Here is a 19,057-nt window from a genome sequence, read left to right on the forward strand (position 1 = left end):
ACAACCCTAAACCTCCACCAGACCTGGGAATCGGTCCACATGACGGCCATCTGCAACCCTAAACCTCCAACAGACCTGGGAATCAGTCCACGTGACGGGACAGCCAAGCTGATTCAGAGACACTGGAAACAACTTTCAACCCGGAGTACCCACTGGCTGCCCAAATTAAACAGGCAACCTCAATATTCGTGGAGCGTGTTCTAGATTCTGTTCATAAGAGGATGCTTTCCTGACAAGACCCTGGCTCCATGATGTTTTATCCTGGACAGAAACCAACTATATCTGACCTAAATAAAAGCTACCTGCTAAGGAAAGGGTACTCCTGATGACCTAGAAAAATACTGAATGCATCCTAACACCTGACAGACATCCACTCCAACCCAAGCACATCAAAGTGTTTTCCAAAAATAATACTCAACAAAATGGGGACGACTTCACAATTCCTCTAAATACCAGGGAAAGAAGGTATTTAATGGTAAAGAAAAATCACATCTCTAACTGGCTATTCCAGCACTCCCATTTCATGGTTGGGAAATTGTATTTTACCAGCCATGAAATTATGTTTTAGGGTGAATCTAACCTGGAATTTCTTTGTGTAAAATTTTAAAAACATTTACTTGGCCATTTCCAAAAAATCAATTTTAAATATCTCAGTGCTCTCATACAATTTGAACCACAGAAGTCACTCAGTCTGGACCTTTAAGTCAGGCCCTGAATTATGAATTGAGGTTAATGTTGTGATACTCTAGGAACCCTTGGCTATCTCACCTTTCCCGCCCAGGCCAGACGCAGTGACCCCAGCTCAGGGGCTGCGTCAGGGGGCAGTACCCACGGTTTCTCTTCCCCTACGTTCTTCCAGGAAGGGGCACAGCGACTGGTGTGGGAGCCTGTCACACAGAGACGTGTCCGCACTCTCGGACCATATTTTTAAGCATGCCAAACATATTTAAGATTTTCCCCCCAACTCATTGCAAAAAAAGATATTTCTAAGGGCTTGCCAATTTACTTTAGGACCGGAATATTCTACCTCATTGCCAATGATTTTTTTTCCCGACAAGGAGTTCCCACTCTCAGCCACCCACTCCCTGGTTTCTTCATATCCACCTAGATCAATGTTCACCTCCCTGAACCATGCAGGATTGGCTCTTCTCCTGTGGGTAGACTCAGTTCTCTGCTGTTTTTCTTTTGGTATGTCTAGTCGCTCCCTAAAAAACCCACTTCTAGTTATTTCACTCAGCCACATGGGTTTTCCCATTCTCTCCATGTCCAGCTCCATTTTCTGACTTCATTTTGCAAAACTATGGACACAAACCTCTGAGGACGGTGATGGATTCAGAAACATGAGCCGGTTTCCACATCCAAATAGGAAGTTAGCGTTATTGTGTGAGTTTGCTGCCAGCACCCCAGCATGGGAAGTTAAATTCTCCTGCCTGTCACTGCATACACCAGTCATCTCTGTCGTCATTTAAAGTAAGTCTACTTCAGGCTGGGCCCAGTGGCTCACACCTGTAATCCCAGCACTTCTGGAGGCCAAGGCGGGATGATCGCTTGAGCCCAGGACTTTAAGACCAGCCTGGGCAACATGGTGAAACCCCATCTCTACAAACTATACCAAAAAGTTAGCTGGGTGTGGTGGCACGTTCCTTTATTCCCAGCTACTCAGGAGGCTGAGGTGGGAGGATCACTTGAGCCCAGGAGGTGGAGGATACAGTGAGCTGTGATCACACCACTCCACTCTAGCCCAGGCAGCGCAAGACCCTGTCTCAAAAAAACAAAATCATTAAGTTTATTTCAGTACCTATTGAAAAAAACAGTAAGACGCACAAAATCAATCTTTTCCCAAAGGAAACCTTCCACAAAGGGGACCATGGTATTCTACCAATGCAGAAATATGGATTCAAGACGAATCAACACCACCACCAGATAATGGAGAGAGGTGTAAATCAAACCACGAAGCTAAAGAATTCCATTTCCAGATGTGGCGTTAAGATTTTATGACTTTGTAAGTCCAAACAAGAAGATAAATACTTGTGCAAAAACAAAGTTAGAGTATAACAAATTACAGCCGCACTTCCATCTTCAACTATTCCTCTTTCTCTATCTTAAGCTACCTTCTTTTCTAATGGAGACTTGTGGGCTGTGCAAATACAAACAGACATCAGGAAGCCAGGAGCAGGTCAGTCTGCTGTGCCTCATCCCTTCTGGCTGCTGCACCACAGCTGAGCAAACCATTTGTCAAGACAAACAGAAATGTACGGTGAGTAGGAATCTTTGGTGTCTTGCTTGGACTATGAAACACGAAAGCAAGGCTGGCTCCCAACAGCTCACCCTGCCCGGGTCAGGTCTCCTGTTGTCATTTCACAGGCCAGCTCTCAATTTCTCATTTGCTCAATACAAAGCTGCTTCAAGATTCCTGAAGCACAAAAGGGCCTCCACTGCTCCACAGCATCACAGGTGTGGTTCCTTCCTCCACTGCCCTGCCTGTGCATGAGGGGCCTGATGAAGACTGAACCAGTGCTCCGGAGGCACAACCAACAGACCTGTGGCTGCCCTCGGGGCTCCACAGAGACGCCCACAAAGCACAGAGAGAGCCGAGGCTTCCAGTTTCCCTCCACACCGGCAGGCTCACGTCCGTTACTTGCTTCTCACCTGCAGAACTGGGCCCAAAATAGAGGGGAGTGGAATTTGATATCCATAAAAATCAGTTGTTTATGGTCTCATTTTCAGCTCACAATTATTCTGTGTTTTCCGCTCTTGGTGGTGGTTTAACATGGCTGGGCTCTAAGTATAATCCTGCCTCTTGGAGCAGGCTGCAGAGCAGCAGAGGGTTACTCATACAACATGGTGGGGCCTTCTAATGAACCCCATTACTCAGAAGGCAGCATTTCCATGCAGAGTGAGTCACCAGCAGGCACTTGGCTTTGCAGGGCTCCAGGTGACCTGTTTGCATTTACATCCAAGATCCCGAAGTGGGTTGTACAGTTCCTGTTTCTCTACAAAGTGCAGCTTATTAGCAAAAGCGAATAGAATTTTAAATAATGACCAGTGTTTTTACAGGCTACATTTAGTTTATCTCCCCATCCCACCCAGCTTACCCTCCCTGAAAAAACCCACTATGAAATGGCTTCACAAGTTAATCAGTTTGTTTTTATAAAACACTTATAAAAATAATGATGGCTGTCTTCTTACATACATATGTGAGACCATACTTTCTTCATCTGATAAAACTCCTAAAAACCAAAGTAACAGTTTGCATAGGTATACTTAATTTTGTGCAAATCTTACTAAAATAAGGCCATCTTCAGTGTTTAGATAGTGTCATGCTGATTAAAGTAAGCCCTCAAGAAATAAGAAAAATTCTCTGCATTCCAAATTCTCTCCAAGGACATCCAACTTCCCAGGCAGAGAGCTGAGACCAGTGGCTCTGCCGGCACCATAAGGCAACACACGTCCTGGAAGTAAAATCCAAAGGGACAGATGATATGTGCTTTCGTGATGGAGGCAGGAGGGGCTCCGTCTTTATTCTTCCTTTATAAAACAGAGGCCAAAATGCAGGAGGCAACAGGACCATCCGCGCAGTTGCAGGTGTACAGTCTTCCTGCGGTGCTGCTGCTGAACAGCTGGGATTCTGACATGGGGCACTTCCGGACATCACTGAACCCCAATATTGCTTGGTGTGATCTGAGCTGCAAGATGAATCACTCAAAGGGATAGGAGAATGACACCCAAAAAATATAAGGAGGAAAAAACGGAGCAAAGAAAACTGCCATGGGAGCAACCAGCTTATGAGACTTACATTCTATATATAACATAAGGTGGAAAGGCCCGGCTAGAGAGAGAGAGGAAAGATACAGAAAATTCCCCTCCCCACAAATCAAGTATTGTCAGGAAACATTAAAGTAGAAATCTTTGTAAGCAGCTTTGCATTTAACATTCAGTCAAGACATTAAACCTTACAAAACAAGAACCTCTCTATTTTTAAAAAAAAAAAAAAAAAGCTAACAACAGGAGTCCTCAAAGTCACCCAGTATCTTGTAGCACAGAATGGAGTGTTCCTGGGCCAAGGCTGCCAGCTCCTTCAGGAACTCTGGGAAGAGGGCAGCAGCCAGCATGGGGTTCCTCACCGGCAGGGGCAGGTTAGGGGGTGCCTCAGCCACCTTGGTTCGGTGGGTCAGGAAGGGCTGAAGCACTCTTGGAGGTCCATCCAAAAGGTTCTTGCCACTTCCTGTCCTGGAAGCCTCCTGAATGGGATCTGAAAGCAGAAAGAAGACCATGATGGCGTCCCTCCATAGCCTTCCCATCCACCCTCTTCAGTGGAGCATGTGTTTGGGGGCAGAGTTGCTGGAGAGTGTCTAGTCATGAGTGCAGTTCCTATACTGGACTAAATCCTGAAGATGCAGCCCTTGTGCACTCCAAGACACACATATTTGCCCAACAGATATCCTCCAGCATATAGCATGTGATATGAGACTTTCACCCAAAATTCCTTCTAAGAACTTCATGCAGAAATCATGGAAAGAATATAGGTTTGTCAAGAACCCTCCATGCCAGAATATGGAAATGGGGAAAACTGACAAAGGCATCTCCTGTCACTGGCTTATTAAGGGGCGATGAGTAGCCCCACCTGCTCTCCCAGCCTCCAATGCTGGGATGACTGTTCTCCCTTTGCCGGTGAAGCCCTGACAGCACAGCATAGCTCCAGCAGGGAGGCTGGGTGAGCTGGGTCACTCCAAGCTCTCTGCAGCGGGTGCTCCAGCCTCTCAGGCTCCCCAGTGACCTCCAGTCTTCTTCTGGCTGGGACCGCCAATGTTTTACATAAAAGGAGAACGGAAGATTCCTTGAGATCAGCAGAAATAATGGAAGGGAAGTTGGGTGCTGGTAAGACCAGAGTAAGAACTTCCTGCAACCATGGGGAATTAATAGTATCAAATGGCTTAGAAGCCTACATTGAAGGAGGGTTGCCAAGGGTTTCCATCTCAATTTCAATAACATAGGCCTAAGATGAGTTCAAACTTTAACATATCCAAGTGATTTGCATTTTCTTATCAAACTACTTTTTACTAATTAAAATGGTTCAACTTCCCTATTTGATTCCTGAACATCACCAGCCCTCATATATTTGTAGGAATTATTTATGCCTTCCTCTGCCCCCTACCCAAACAATCTCATTACTCCTTATAAATCATTATATTCAAGTTCTTCATTATTTTGGCTGCTTCTTAGAATTCAGTACCATTTTTCAACACTCTTCTCAGAGTGTTGCTTAACTACAGTACTAAAAATTCTTGACATTTATAATACTTTCCACATCTCACTACTATAGTCTTTAGTGCTAAAAAAAAAAAAACTTCCACTTTCCTGCTTTAAATATCCTTTTAGATTAAGACTTATCACAGCTTTAATGCCATAAAGAACTGGAAAAGTTGCTGAGAATCTGTCTTCTGCTACCTTTCAGCAGAAATTCATGCCCCGGCAACAGAGTGAGCACAAAAGTGTTGATATCACTGAGGTACATGTCAACCTTGGAGAGCACTCCTTCTCATCCCCAACCATAGCTCAGGCCCTGTCACTCTCCAAAGCACCCAGCAAAGCTCACAAAGGAAGCTGGCCTGCATTCCAGTGGTGAATGGGACACTGTGGACACTACTCCCAGACCGGGACCTGCACTGCTCATGCTGGTTCCTCCACCTGGAATTCCCTGCCCCATTTCTCTGCTCACCTAAATCTTACTAGCCTTAGAGGCATTATTAGTATAGTGGTTAAGACCACAGAGTCTGCCACTTGCTGGCTGACTTCAGGCAAGTTGCTTTACCTCTCTGTACTTCGATTTCCTCACCTGCCAAAAGCTCATAGAGTTGTTATAAGGATTAAATGAGTCAATAGGTATAAAGTACACAGGGATCTCTGAATGGGTATCAGCTACCACATCATCCTCATTAGTACAGTTGCCACCAAGTTCACAATGAATTTCCAGTTTCCTGCCCCCAGAATTCATTCCTATAGTCTTTATGCCTTCCTCTGCCCTCTACCCAAACAGTCTCATTCTAGCCTCCTCCCCATGTTATTGACCAACTAAGGCCTGCACTGCCCTTCAGCCTCACATTGTTTATGTTTTATCTCCTCTACTAGACTCCAACCTTTCTCAGGGCTGAGCCCTATCGCTAACATGTCTTTAGCAACCCCTAACACACTTCTATATTCATAGTAGGAGCTAATAAATATTTGCTGAATGAATGAGTGAAAGAACTGATCTCATCAGTCTTCCCTACTCCTGATGCTCCCTACAGCTGCTCATATTCCTCATCTCCCCATTCTCCTTCAAATTCATTCATTCTCTTCTCCCCTAAAAAGGGGTTTTGTGATTCATTTATCTAGCTTGAGCTATGAATAAAAAGTGTCATTGCTAAGGCTCATTTACTCAGTATGAATCTAAGAATCAGAACTGTCTTCACTAACGAAGACAGGAGAATACCCAGTGAGGGAGACCAGGGGCTGGCCAGGAGATCCATAGCACAATTCCATCAGCGGCTGCAGCATGTTGACCCAGGCTCCCCTCCGAGGTCTTGGCCTTTCAGTGTGTCACCAAGCACCATCAAATTCTCCATTCAAAAGCAAGCAGACCCGAGTTATGGTCCCTACCTGGCCACCAGCTCATCACAGAATGTCTCAGTTTCCATCTCTGTAAACTGGGGACATTACCTACCTGATCTCCCTTCTAGAATTAGTGCCCAGTAAAAGAGCTCTGAACATAAGTAAATACAGTGAACTGTTACTCTGTGGTTTGGAAAGTATTTGAGTAGAAAAAGAAAGGCCTGGCAAATGGCTGAATCTCAGAGACCAACAGCCTCAAGAATAATAATGTGGAACTGGGAACAGGACATCCGCTTGCTCTGCAGCAGCGGCCACACAGACTTTTACCGCTGTTGGAAGCATTAGTGAGAAGGCTCATTTTTCACGGGGCTGCCAGGAGGCGAAGGGAATGCAGGGCCTGCATGATGGAGCAGCTCTGGCTGCAGGCGCCTGAGTTACGCCCCTCATAAAAGGGTCCAACAAGCATGCACGAGCACCTGAAGAAAAAGGCAGGGCGGAGGGAAGTATAAATAAATGTCAGAATTAGGAATGGCTTCTGAAATGTTGCCCTGGGTCTGAAAAGCTGCAACAGAAGGTTTTCAAGACTAATACTGGGAAGATTTCAGAAGTGAGGAGAGAGATACGTTATGTGTTCATCTCCCCGGCAGCAGTATTAGGCAAAGGGCAGAGCACGCAGACACTTGGACCACCAAATATTTGGCCCATTACCATAATTCTTCATTGTAAACTGCTCTGCATCCCAGTGAGAACAGGCCTCCCAGATTTGAATCATTTATGGGAAATCACGTTACAGTAAATGCTTCAGAAGTCAGCTTTGTATAAGGGGACAGGAAACTCTCATTCTGTCAGTTAAAGATGCTTTAAGTGGGGAAAGAGTATGACTTGGCTAACCTGGAAAAGTTAGAAAGTTAATCTAAAAAAACTCAAGTGAAAGAAAAGTGTTATATCCAGAGAGAAGATTCTTACAGGTCAAAGCCCTGGAGTGTCACAGACCTTGCTTAAGGAGCATGGAACCCAGCTAACTAATTTGACAACCTTAGGCAGTGAGAACAAGTTCCCCAGGCATATATTTTGCAATCATGGCCTCCAGATACTCTGAAACCAGGACAAGCCCAAGGTGTGAGTGACCCTCACCCTTTCCCTGAATGTGGGGGTTAAGGCTCAGTGTACCCTGAGTATCTAGTGTACCTCAGTGTATCTAGGTTGGTCAGTGTGTACACTCGTCTCTGAATTAGCTAAGATGGGCTCAGGCACTTGAGTTTCACGATCCTGGCTGAATACCCTGGACCTCTAATTTTGGCTTCCTTGATGAAAATGAAGCTAATGGTACCTTTTTTGCCCTTTTCAGAGTGCTATTTGATAATGAAAATTGACCACCTGAGAAAGCACCTTATAAACTGTAAAATACAATGAAGACTAGGCCTTGTCTAGGAGGCTACAGAATGCCCACAACTTGTTGCAGCTCTTCCCATCAAGCGGTAGGGTTTTTGCTCCATTCTTCAATCTGCGCTGGCCCTGTGTCTTGCTTTGGCCAACAGAATGCTGCAGAATGGACCTTACATAAGCTCTGAGTCTGAGCCTCTAAAGATTCCTATGCTTCTGCTCTCACTCTTGGAACCCTATTAACTGTGACATGGACTAGCCTGGGCTACTCTGCCGGATGGTTAGGAACACCCCCATCACCCTCATCACTCCAGCCAACAGCCACGGATGTGAGTGAGGCCATCCTAGACATCCAGCCACCCACTGATGGCAGCCACACAAGCGAGTCCAGGCAAAATCACCCTGGCCCAGATCAGCAAAACACCCAGATGACCACACAGATTCATAAGCAATCATAAATGGCCTTGTGCTAAGCCAATGGGTTTTTGCAGTGGTTTATTATACTGGCAACTGGTGCACCTTCTCTCGCGGGGTGGGTGGCAGCAACATGCGCCCTGTTCAGGAGGAACACAGCTCACACACTGACCACCCGTGTGTCTAAGGAGGCCACGTGGCACCTGAAGTCCACCTTCCCACAGAGGTGCCAGGGCTTCTCCCTCCATGAACGCCTTTGCCTGCTCTTCTCAAAGTCCAACAGCCTGAAGCCCAACTCCTCACTTTACCAGTGGCACATGGCCTGCCTTTCTTTCAAACCCTACCTTGCAGTACCCTAAGGGCTCATCACAACCCAAGTTCTGGCTTCAGCTAGAAAGCACCTAAGAGATGGAGAACAAATCCTTCATTGAAAAGTCAAGGGACATTGGGCCTGTGAGGTAAAGCAAACAAGATCAAATAGCTGCACAGGGGCAGCGTCAGGCCTTCAGAGTTCTGGGTTCTTTCCAGCTTCTTTGAAAGGTGGAACAATCGCCCTGAGTTTCATTTCCGCCACTCACTACCAGTCTTGTTTCTGATCACTTGCCTTTGGCCCAGGACCAAGAGCCTTACTCTCTCCATTGTTCATCTGCCACAAAGAAGCCTGATTGGTCTGTGTGTGGAAAAGTAAAAGCCAGTGCAATATGTGGCATTCCTACTTTGCTCCTACCAAGGGCTAAGTCACAGCTCAGGGGACAATGGTCAGCAAATCGGTCCAACCAGAGCTTAGATAAGGTAAAGCAGCAGTGGTGCTCCCGGGCCTGGCCAGCCATTCTCAGTGCTCCTACTAGCACCGACCCGTCCCCTGCCCCCACCCCTCACTCTGCCAGGGCCCTGGCCTAATGCCTCCTCTAGAGCTCATAAAAAGGCACTCTGAGAGGTTTTAGGCTGAGCATAAACTTTACTTCTCACAGTCCAAACCGTTTTTTTGTTTTGTTTTTTGTTTTACCTCCTAGGGCCCTAAAGCACACTTATTTTTGGCCCAAGAGCCTCTGAAAACATAATAAAGAGAACACATGCCCTCCTCAGGAAGGGGCTGCCCAAAAAAATGGCTCGGAGAGTGCACATAATGCCTCTTTCTGGCCCATGTGTGCTGTGTGATTTATTCTAGCCTGATAATACCCTACACGTCAGCTCCTTCCAGGCACCACTCTCAGTTAAAAGACCATATCCCCTCTAGACCCTCCACAGAGGAAACAGGCCAGGTGTGAGCAAGGGAGACCTTTCTTTAGGATTAAGAATGTGAAGAGGTGGTTCCTCCCTGTTGCATAAAAATGAAAATATCTGAATGCTTCTAGGATCCAGAAGCCAGTGCAGCGTCTGTGAACTGAGGCCAGTAGGCTAGGGACGTGGAGGAGGAATGTAAGGAGGGGCACTGTGGAGAAACCTGGCTTACCTTTGGTTAGTGCCGCAGGGGTCATATCAGACATGTCCACACGGAAGAGCAGGTATTGCTGGGCTTGTATGAGGAGTCCTGGGAAGTCTCTCTCTACAGAGGCAAACTGTTCAATCTTGTTTTTCACAGATGCAAGGACCTGTCAAAACAGCATTACTGATGTTAATGCCTCACCATGAAATTCCACTCTCAGTTATCAATATATCTTGCAGGTACAACCCTCATTATGGAAACTATTATGATGTTAGACATTGGCTCATTTTTAACTGCCTGGGTGTTCTGCGTAGGGCACCCTCAAAACATCGAACTAAATGAAGCTCTACAGTTTGTTTAGAATAAACTACACAGTGAGCTTAATAGGACAGGGAAGGAAAGCAAATGAATTAGAGCAGAGATGCCCTACAAACTAGCACCCACAAAATCAACAGGTATGGATGTAGGCTCAGCTAACATACCTGATAGAGAGAGCGGACGCTTGGCTGGAAGACCATGTTGGTGTTGAGCAGAAAGGAGCGCAGGAGTGGCTGGGGGTAGCTGGCTAGCTGAGTAATGATCCCAATAAGCAGCAAATTAACATGTAAAGAGTTCTCCAGCATGTTCTCCAGCTTTGACAGGACCACGCTGATGAATGGGCCTGCAGGAAGAACATAAGGCTTCAGGGCTGGCTGGGCTCACACGGATGCCTTTCCCTGACAACGGCAGAACCACTGGTGCCACAGCTCCCAAACCACCACGGGCCTGCAGGTGCAAGCCAGACAGCAAATACGGCCAAGTTTTCTCCTGCCTTGAGACCAAAACAGAAAACAAACCACCACGGCAAAAAGAAAACAGAAAAATAGGCATGGCTACTGACATTTTGACTCCATGAGCAGTTTTGATACTTATTAAAATTATCACAGACCTAAAAAAAAAAAAAAAAACCAAATAATTTAACTTTTTAAAATTAAAATATGCTTTTCTACATTGTTCCTGTATTTCTTGGGGCTGCCAGTGCTTAACACATGACAGCCATCATCTCATGATGCACAGACTGTATGGACTGTAGCATTTCATGTAAGCACCAGAGGCCATTGAAAGTCTTAGTAACGAAACATCTGTGTAAAGAACACCAAAAATGCACAAACTATGTTTATCAAATAGCAACACTGAGAACAGGGGTTGTCTATCCTGAACAAGCACACTGAGAAAAATTTGGTTTTGTCAAGTGTCGTAATGTGGAACAATAAAAAAAAAATGGGTGAGAGGTGGAGGAGTGCCTGGTTATAACCTTAGCAACTCAGTAACCACACCTGAATTTTCAGAGGAGAGAGAAAAGGGTGTCAGTTTGGGGAGATATGGTTCGCCGTGTCATAGATTTCTTAAAAAAGAAAATCCGTATGACTACAAAAGCAGTCATTGAAAAAAGCAGTTAAAAAAATTAGTCGTACAAAAGCAGTCCATTAAAAAAAAATAGGCAAAAAGAAGTTTCTGCTACTTTGGGTCACTAGAAAATTAATATGCTTTGAGTTCACTGAGGGCAGGGAACACCAAAAATAAATCTGGCATTAATAAACTTACTTGAAGATACTTTAAATTTTTACCATAAAAGTGTTCTGTTAAACACAATGAGAATTTTGCATTTCCCTTGGTGGAGCTACTGATGATGCTACTAAACCATGACATGTTTATAACAAAAGCACACATCCCTTGATAAATAAGCCATGCCTCATGAAGATGTCACCAACATTAACAAAAACATACTTTATCACAAGAAGCTTCATTCAGAAGCCCTGGTAGCATAAGAGAGTAAAACCCTTTGCAAGGAACAGAAGCTCTGTGTGTAGAATGGGAACACCAAACCGAAACCTTTACCACACAGGGGAGGAAGAGGGTAACTGCAATATCTCTGTCTCCAGGAACACCGAGGATGTCTCTAAGGGATCTCAACACAAGAGGCACCATCCCCTCACGTGTGGCATTTAGCCTCAACTTCCCCATCCTTGGGATGGGAGGCAGAGGTCTTTAGTCACTTTCCATGACATAAGAGGTCAATGAACTCTTCAGATAGAGACTCTTTGGAGATGCTTACAAACAACTGGGAGACTTTGCCAAACACATTTGGAAACTCTGGATAGGGACCCCAGTTTGAAAGCAATGAATGGTTTTCCCATAAAGAACCCCAGAAATGTCAATGGTAACTCTCAAGGCATCGCAACACAATTCTGGCTTTCCAGGTAGATCTAGAGGGGGAAGGCTGCTGTCTTCAGCTTCCTCTCTCTTGCTCCCCTACAGTCTCTGGCTCAGCATCTATCTCCTTCCAGATGGAGCAAAAGCAGGTGAATTAAGACATACTTAGGTGGCCAGAGTCTTCTGTAAAACATATGACCCTAAAATGATCCCTCAACTTCTCTTCCCCAGTCCCAGACTGTGCCTGGCCACATCCAGCCATCCTACAAACTCTAAACTGCTGACCATGCAGTGACCAGGGGAGACCATCCACAGGACATCACTACTATAAGGGGTGAGGTGAAGTGGGAGGGTTCCCACAAGCTTGAATCCCATGCCCTGTGGAGAGGAAGATGATGTCATCATTGACCTATGTGAATGACAGACTATTATTAGGTCAAGGCCAGTAGACTGTAATGATACAAATGGAGTCCACTTTGACATTATAATTAGTGTCCGCTAATTAAATGACTCATCACTTGGGTGTGTGCAATAAAAAATGTGTTAAAACTTTCAAATTCCTACTTTATTCTTAGTTTCTAGCACTACAAAAAAAAAAAATCCCTGCTTAACAAAAAGTGCGTAGGGGGATCTGGTAAGCAGCCGAAAATCGAAAGACTCAGCACAATTCAGGAAGCTGCAGGTGTGTCTGGAAGACAGCGGTTTTATTTTCTTCCCACATCTCCTAGGAGCACACATAGACTCCCCGCCTCACAAAGTATTACATTCTTCAAAGTCACTGAGACTATCTCCACTGTGCCTCCTGTCATCCACTCACCGCTCTCCCCTGTTCCCCTGCCTCCATCGAACCTGCACCCTCTTCCTGCACTTCCCCTGTCCAAGAATGGAGCAGCCGTCGATTCTGTGCCTCCACTCAGCAAATTCTACCCTGGACATATCTCCTGATGTGGACCTGAAGCTCCACCTCCCCTGCTCCGCTGCCTGAGGTCAGTCTCATTTCTGGTCTGGACTCCAGCAACGGTATTTCTATGTTAATAGAGATTTAATTTAATTATTATTGAAAACAGTTATTAAGCACATCCTATCTGCCAGGCAGTGTGCTGAGCACTTTTCATGTATCAACTCACTCAAGATTCAAAACAACCCTAGGAAGTATATTTATTATTTATCCCCATTTAAAGAGGAGGCAGAATGCTAAGTGAACCCACCTTTGAATAACAGAATTTTAATTCGCACCACCTGTTCCAGTGCTCTTACCCAACACATTATCTTGCCTGCCAAGGAGAGAGAGAGAGAGAGAGAGAGGCAGAAAGAGAGAGACAGAGAGAGACCTAGCATTTTTAACAATACACCCTGGAGACCACACCTCGTATCAACACATACAGAGCTCATCTCAGGACCACAAAACATTAGATTGCCAGGGTGTTGCACAAGCAAGTCAGTCTCCCACCGGTGGGTATTTGGGTTGTTTCCAGTCTTCTTCTATTCTAAACAATGCTGCAATGAACATCCTTGTATGTACACCTCAGCATACAGTGTGAATACAGCTCTGAGGACATTCCTAGAAACAGAATTACTAGATAAAGGCACTGGCACATTCTGAATTCTGACACGGCAATAAGGGTGTCTCACTTGTTTTTCCTGGCACCAACTTCTCCCCACTCCAGTGCTCAGCACACACTCCTACCAAAGCTGGCCTTTTCAGATCCAGTCACATCATTCCTCAACTTTATACTCCAGGGGCTTCTTCAGTGACAGGGCACAAGGTTTCCATCCCTCAGCTTGGCCCAAAGGCCCTCCATAAGCTGGCACCAACCAAGCTTTCTGCCTTTCTCTCCCACCTCCCCACCCCACATAAACCATGCGGTCACACCCCACAGGCTGGCAGGCTCTTCAGTCTCCTCCTGCTGTCTCCTCTGTCTGGACTATCATTCTCACCTGCTTTCACTTGGGGACTTCCTTGCACTGTCCATCCCTCTCCTCTGTGAGGCCAGTCCCACTCCCCTCACTGGGTTCCCACTGGATTGGCATATGACAACTAATCATGCATTTCCACTTCTTTGTTGGAGTCTCCTCTGAAAGTCTGTGAATTCCTCTAATGTTGTGTCCTTATTTCCTAGCATAGCACCTGCCAAACATCAGGGGATCAATAAAAGATTGCTGAACACATGAATAAATAAAATTAGACAAATGGAATGCTTTGATTTTGCTGGGAAGTGAACTCATTTCAGTGGAAATCAGATGCCCTGGAGAGAAGAAGTTAAGCCTAATGCTACAGAACACACTCAGAAGTTCAGAAACTATAAAGCAGACATACATGGGAAGAGAGATGTTTCCTAAAGCTGTGTACAAGGTTCAAAAGAGGAAAAAGGAAGGTTTTAGTGACAATTACCTGTATGTATCAAAGAGCTTGCAGTATGTTTTGTCAGTTCTCAGGTGTATTATATGTAAAATATTGATGTTATTTAATTGGTTGTTGGATTTGCTTTTTTTTTTTTTTTTTTTTTTTTTTTTTTACCTTGCCCTGAGCTATACTTTCTTTCCTCTATTTACACATTTCCCAGGAATGAAGCTCCTCTGTAAGAAAGCTGGAATTCTAAAGAATAATCTTCATGGCCATGGGTAGTCCGGATGGCCTACGAGAAGGCAAGCTGTGACATGCCAAGTTACTGCTGCCCTTTCCCTCCAAGTGAACTCTTCCAGCTCCCCCTTCCCTGTCCCCCTTATCAACTGGGAAAAGTGAGATTATCTAATCCATTTTACTTATGATTGACTGACTGATTGAATTTTAATTAAAACTCATTCACACTGAAACGTTATCTCAACTAGAACCGCAAGCCCTTAATTGTGGAATTAAAAGCTTTCTTCCTGTATATACAAATCTTCAGGCATCAGTAAATAGATGAATAAATATTGGAGGAGGAGGCTGGAAAAGCTCCTTGAAATCACATAAGCCTACTTGGCTGGCTGGACCAGAAGGCAATCTGTTATCATCTATTTTGGGTTACTCCAAGAGGTAGGAGCACAGTCCCTCCTCACCAAGCTTCTCCAGGGAGCTACCTGTCATAAAATGAATAATGACCTCCCAGTATCTCATTCAGTCCTCACAGGAGCAAATGGAAGGCCTAGGATGCTAAGGCCACATGCTGCTAAATGCTAGAGCCAGGACTCAACCCCTGGCCTGGCTCCAAGACCACTGTCGCCCTCCGTTGCTACTATCTTCCAGCCCCTCTCCTTGCTACCTAAACACCATCCAGTGGTCCCACCCTGGCCCTCCCTGGGCTTAGTATGCCATCTCATCTATGGCGATTCCCATTGCACCATGATTTGTAAATGCAGATTTTGTTGGCTAATATTTAATGATGTTTTCTATCATAGGTCTTCACCCCAACCTGCCTATCTGTAAATCCTACCCTATCCCTTTACCTCTTGCAAGATTTCTACCTGTGGCTGGTGGTGTATCATTGAACACACACACTCTTTCAAAGCACTCTTAGTTGATGTGGGTCCACTCCACTTATTTTTAGATAAAGATTTTGTGATTCTCTGAAATGAGCTCCCAGGCAAAGGCACAGCTAACCCCGATGCCTCTGATGTGTGCACAGCTACTGTCACCCAACAAGGACTCTGAGCATCTATTCTGTGCTCTGTTCACTCTTCCAGTGCTAGAGATAGAGCTCCACCCTCACAGAGCATGCATTCTACTCGGGGAGACAGTCATTTGTTAAAAATAAATGTAAATAAGTGCTAAGGAGAAAAATAAGTTAGTTACACTAGAATAAATGAAGTCATTAAATAAGAAGTCTGGATTCTTGTGTGGTTTAATCAGTCCTACTATTTTAACACTGACATATCAAAAGAAGTTACTAAGTAATAAAATCTAACCCCTAGCTTGAGAAATAAATAAGATAATCATTGCAAGAACGGCAAAATAAAAATAAAGTCACCCCTCTTTGCTCTTGACAAAAATATTTTCAGCCCTCTGTTAGACAAACCGATCATATTCCTTACCTTTGCCTACCTTACTTTCCTGTTCCAATACATACAAGTACTTTCAAAAGCAGAAACCACAAAACAATGTAAGATGGTCACCTGTGAATGGGGTGCTTTGAGTCCTCACGGGATGGCGACTGGCAAAGGCAGCCTCCTCTCTCCCCACAAACGGGGAAAGCACAGTCTCTACAGCAGGTGTCTCCGCTATAAAAGAGTCAAAGTCATCCTCCTCCTCTTCTAGCTCCTTCTTCCCCTCCTCCTCCTTTTCTCCTTTGCTCTCTTCTTCCTTCCCTTCTTCCTCCTTAGTGAGAAGCAAGGGATCAGGTGTGGGGAAATTCTGTTCCATCAAGCCCTCGGCGCTGGAATCCAGCTCTTTAATGATTTGGTCATACTGGGCAATGAGATCCTCGCTCTCCGGGTTGGCGGCTGTCAGGTTAGAGCTGTCCTCTGCCTCAGGGGCAGGGGATGCTAACTCTGAGTTGGATTCTGTGGCTGCTTCAGGTTCCCTCTCTTGCTTTGGCTCCATGGGCTCACTGTGAAATGGGTCTGAATTGTCCCTATTGCACTCCTCCTCTGAATCTGTTGCTGGCTGGGTGCTGAGGAGGGAGCCGTTGTTGATGGAAACACTCTGAATTTCAGCCTGGGCTTCAGCTGGTGGTCTAGCAGCTTCCTCCTGAGAATCCTTCACGTCCTCGGAGTCCTTCTCAGCACACAGCCTGTATACCATCACATCATCCTGAAAGTCCGACTCTTCTATGTAGGACCCTTTGAAGAGCAGGATGGCATTCTTCTTCATCTCCTGGATGTGTTTTGGGGGATCAATGGGTGCTGGGGGGCGTGAAACCTCCAGATCATCATAAGGCCCAGGGGAGCCCATGTCAGCCCCTGAGGAGATTCCAGTGTCATAGCTGTCATCCCATTCCAGCTCTGTCTGGCTCTTGTCCTTTCTGGGAGCTAGCTGAGGTCCCGTCTTCCTGGGGAGTTGTTGCGGGAGCCCGAACACAGGGCAGGCCGAGCTCACACTGCCCTCCTCCGTCAGACCCTGGAGAAACGTCTCAGGGTCGGGGGAGTCGCCATCATACAGGGCGGACCAGACACGGCAGTCCCTCATGCAGCGGAGGATGTTGGTGTGGGCCTCCCACAGGTACTGCAGGTAGCTGATGTCCAAGGCTTTCCCATACTCCACAATGCAGGCTGACTGGGAGAACGCTTCAGGGAATGGCCACTCCACAGGTCCTGCACAGGAGGCAGAGGTCCATTAGAACAAGGGAGGTGTGGGGACAAAGGTAGTGGATGGGGGTGTGATCCATTTAGGCTAAGACTGTGTCTTGCCAGCTACTTTGGGTCTAATTATATCTGATTAAACAACCTCTGAATAATATGGTTAGATTGTAAGAAGGAAAGATTAATAATAGAAACTCTACCCTCACAGAAGATAGAAAACCAATGTAGCCAATCAATAGTGGCTATAGCCAATGGAAATCTATTATCTGGTACGAGTCATTAGAGAAAGAAGAGCTGATGATAGCAATCTCTCAGGTTGTTGAGAGGATTAAATTAGGTAATACACCTGATATAGTACCTGCCACAGAGTAATAACCTTAAAGTTTTTTACTTTGAATCTAAAGTGGAAGGCTGATAATCCATGAATTTGAGAACCAGACTTTTTGTAGAAAAATCCTGGGTTTTTAGAAAAGCCTATTAACTCATTCTGCCTTCCTGGGGACTATCGAGGATGCTGATATTATCAAATGGTCTCTTAAAGTAAAATCATATTCACTACAAAAGTCATTTTAACCTAAGAATGCTGCTCATGTTACTATGACTGCCTTTGATGTTAAAAGTTCCAACTTCACTACTGAAATAGCTGTGAAAATATCTTCCTATAAGTTTACATTTTCCATCAAAAGAAAAAGACTGAGGGAAAAATATATAGTCTATCATTTCTTAAACATCTAGTATGATGCAGGTGCTTTATCAATGCTATCTAAGTTAATTCTCCCAATGATCCTGTATGGTAGATATTATTTTCTCCATTTTCAGATAAAGAAATTGAGGCTCAGAGATGAAAGAATGCCCAACCCAAATTGTGGAAGAGCCACAATTCAAGCACAGGCAATTTCACACCGACCTCCATTCTTACTTCAGTGCTACATCTTTGCAAGCCTCACGTCTCTTCATGCTCTAAATCTCTACCAGACTGGGTCAGAATTGAGCCTTTAAGAATACCCATTTCCAGGGCATTAGGGTAGACATAATTCATATTTTACAGCTCTACTGCTAAAACGTTAGTGTTTATCTCTTATCTATGTTATGTAAAAATACATCAAATACTACTACTAGCAATATTTATTGTGCACTTACTACATGCCAGGCAATCTTCTAAGAGCTTTACATGTCTTCACTTGCTTTCCTGAGAATAACCCTTTGAAGTAGGTACTATTTTACAGATAAGAAAAAAAAATTAGAAAACTTAAGTAATTTGCCCAAGAAAGTAGTAGAACCAAGACACAGAACCAAGATGCAGAACCTGAATCTTGGCTCTGCTACTTTCTTGGGAAAATTATTTACCCCTGTACAGTAATTACTCTGGCTAGCTAGCTAGCTATGTCACCACACATCCATTAGGGCATTTATCTGCTGTAAGGCAATTCCAGGGGCAGGAGAGTAGAAAGAACATGGAATCTGGAACCAGAGAACCTACTTAGCTGTATAACCATGAACAAGTCAATTCCTCTCTGAGTTTGTTTATTCATCTGTAAAATGGGAATACTACCTTCTTCAAAGCATTAAAAGTGATCACACAGAGAAAGAAGTTGGCAAGTTATGGAGAATCATAGGTTTAACTTGAATTTTGAATTCTGAGGCAAGGCTAGCCACAGAATCATTCTTGAAAAAACTTTCATAGTAAATTTAGAAAAGACATCAATTTTTAAATATGTTTTTAAAACAATTTTTAGGTATGAAAATACAAAATATCCATACTAACCTGCCTAATAGGAAAATACAATTAAATTACATAAATTGCTAATTTCCATGCATCTTTATATAAAGACA

At 44.7% G+C, this 19,057-nt stretch overlaps 1 protein-coding gene across 2 annotated transcripts in view; it reads right to left on the reverse strand.

The window, feature by feature from the left end:
• Window positions 1-3,986: 3,986 nt before the first annotated feature.
• The window catches only part of FHIP1A (FHF complex subunit HOOK interacting protein 1A), a 263,721-nt gene continuing 248,650 nt past the window's right edge, over window positions 3,987-19,057 (reverse strand). For both annotated transcript variants that reach the window (XM_050791560.1, XM_050791561.1), the window contains 4 exons: window positions 16,100-17,236; window positions 10,297-10,475; window positions 9,842-9,980; window positions 3,987-4,252 (listed from right to left, as the gene is read on the reverse strand). In XM_050791560.1, the coding sequence (XP_050647517.1) occupies window positions 3,999-4,252; window positions 9,842-9,980; window positions 10,297-10,475; window positions 16,100-17,236 (1,709 nt within the window). In that variant the 3' untranslated portion in view covers window positions 3,987-3,998. The remainder of the gene's footprint in view (window positions 4,253-9,841; window positions 9,981-10,296; window positions 10,476-16,099; window positions 17,237-19,057) is intronic.

The sequence above is a fragment of the Macaca thibetana genome, chromosome 5 (assembly GCF_024542745.1).
Source record: "Macaca thibetana thibetana isolate TM-01 chromosome 5, ASM2454274v1, whole genome shotgun sequence".
In the NCBI taxonomy this organism is placed as follows: domain Eukaryota; kingdom Metazoa; phylum Chordata; class Mammalia; order Primates; family Cercopithecidae; genus Macaca; species Macaca thibetana.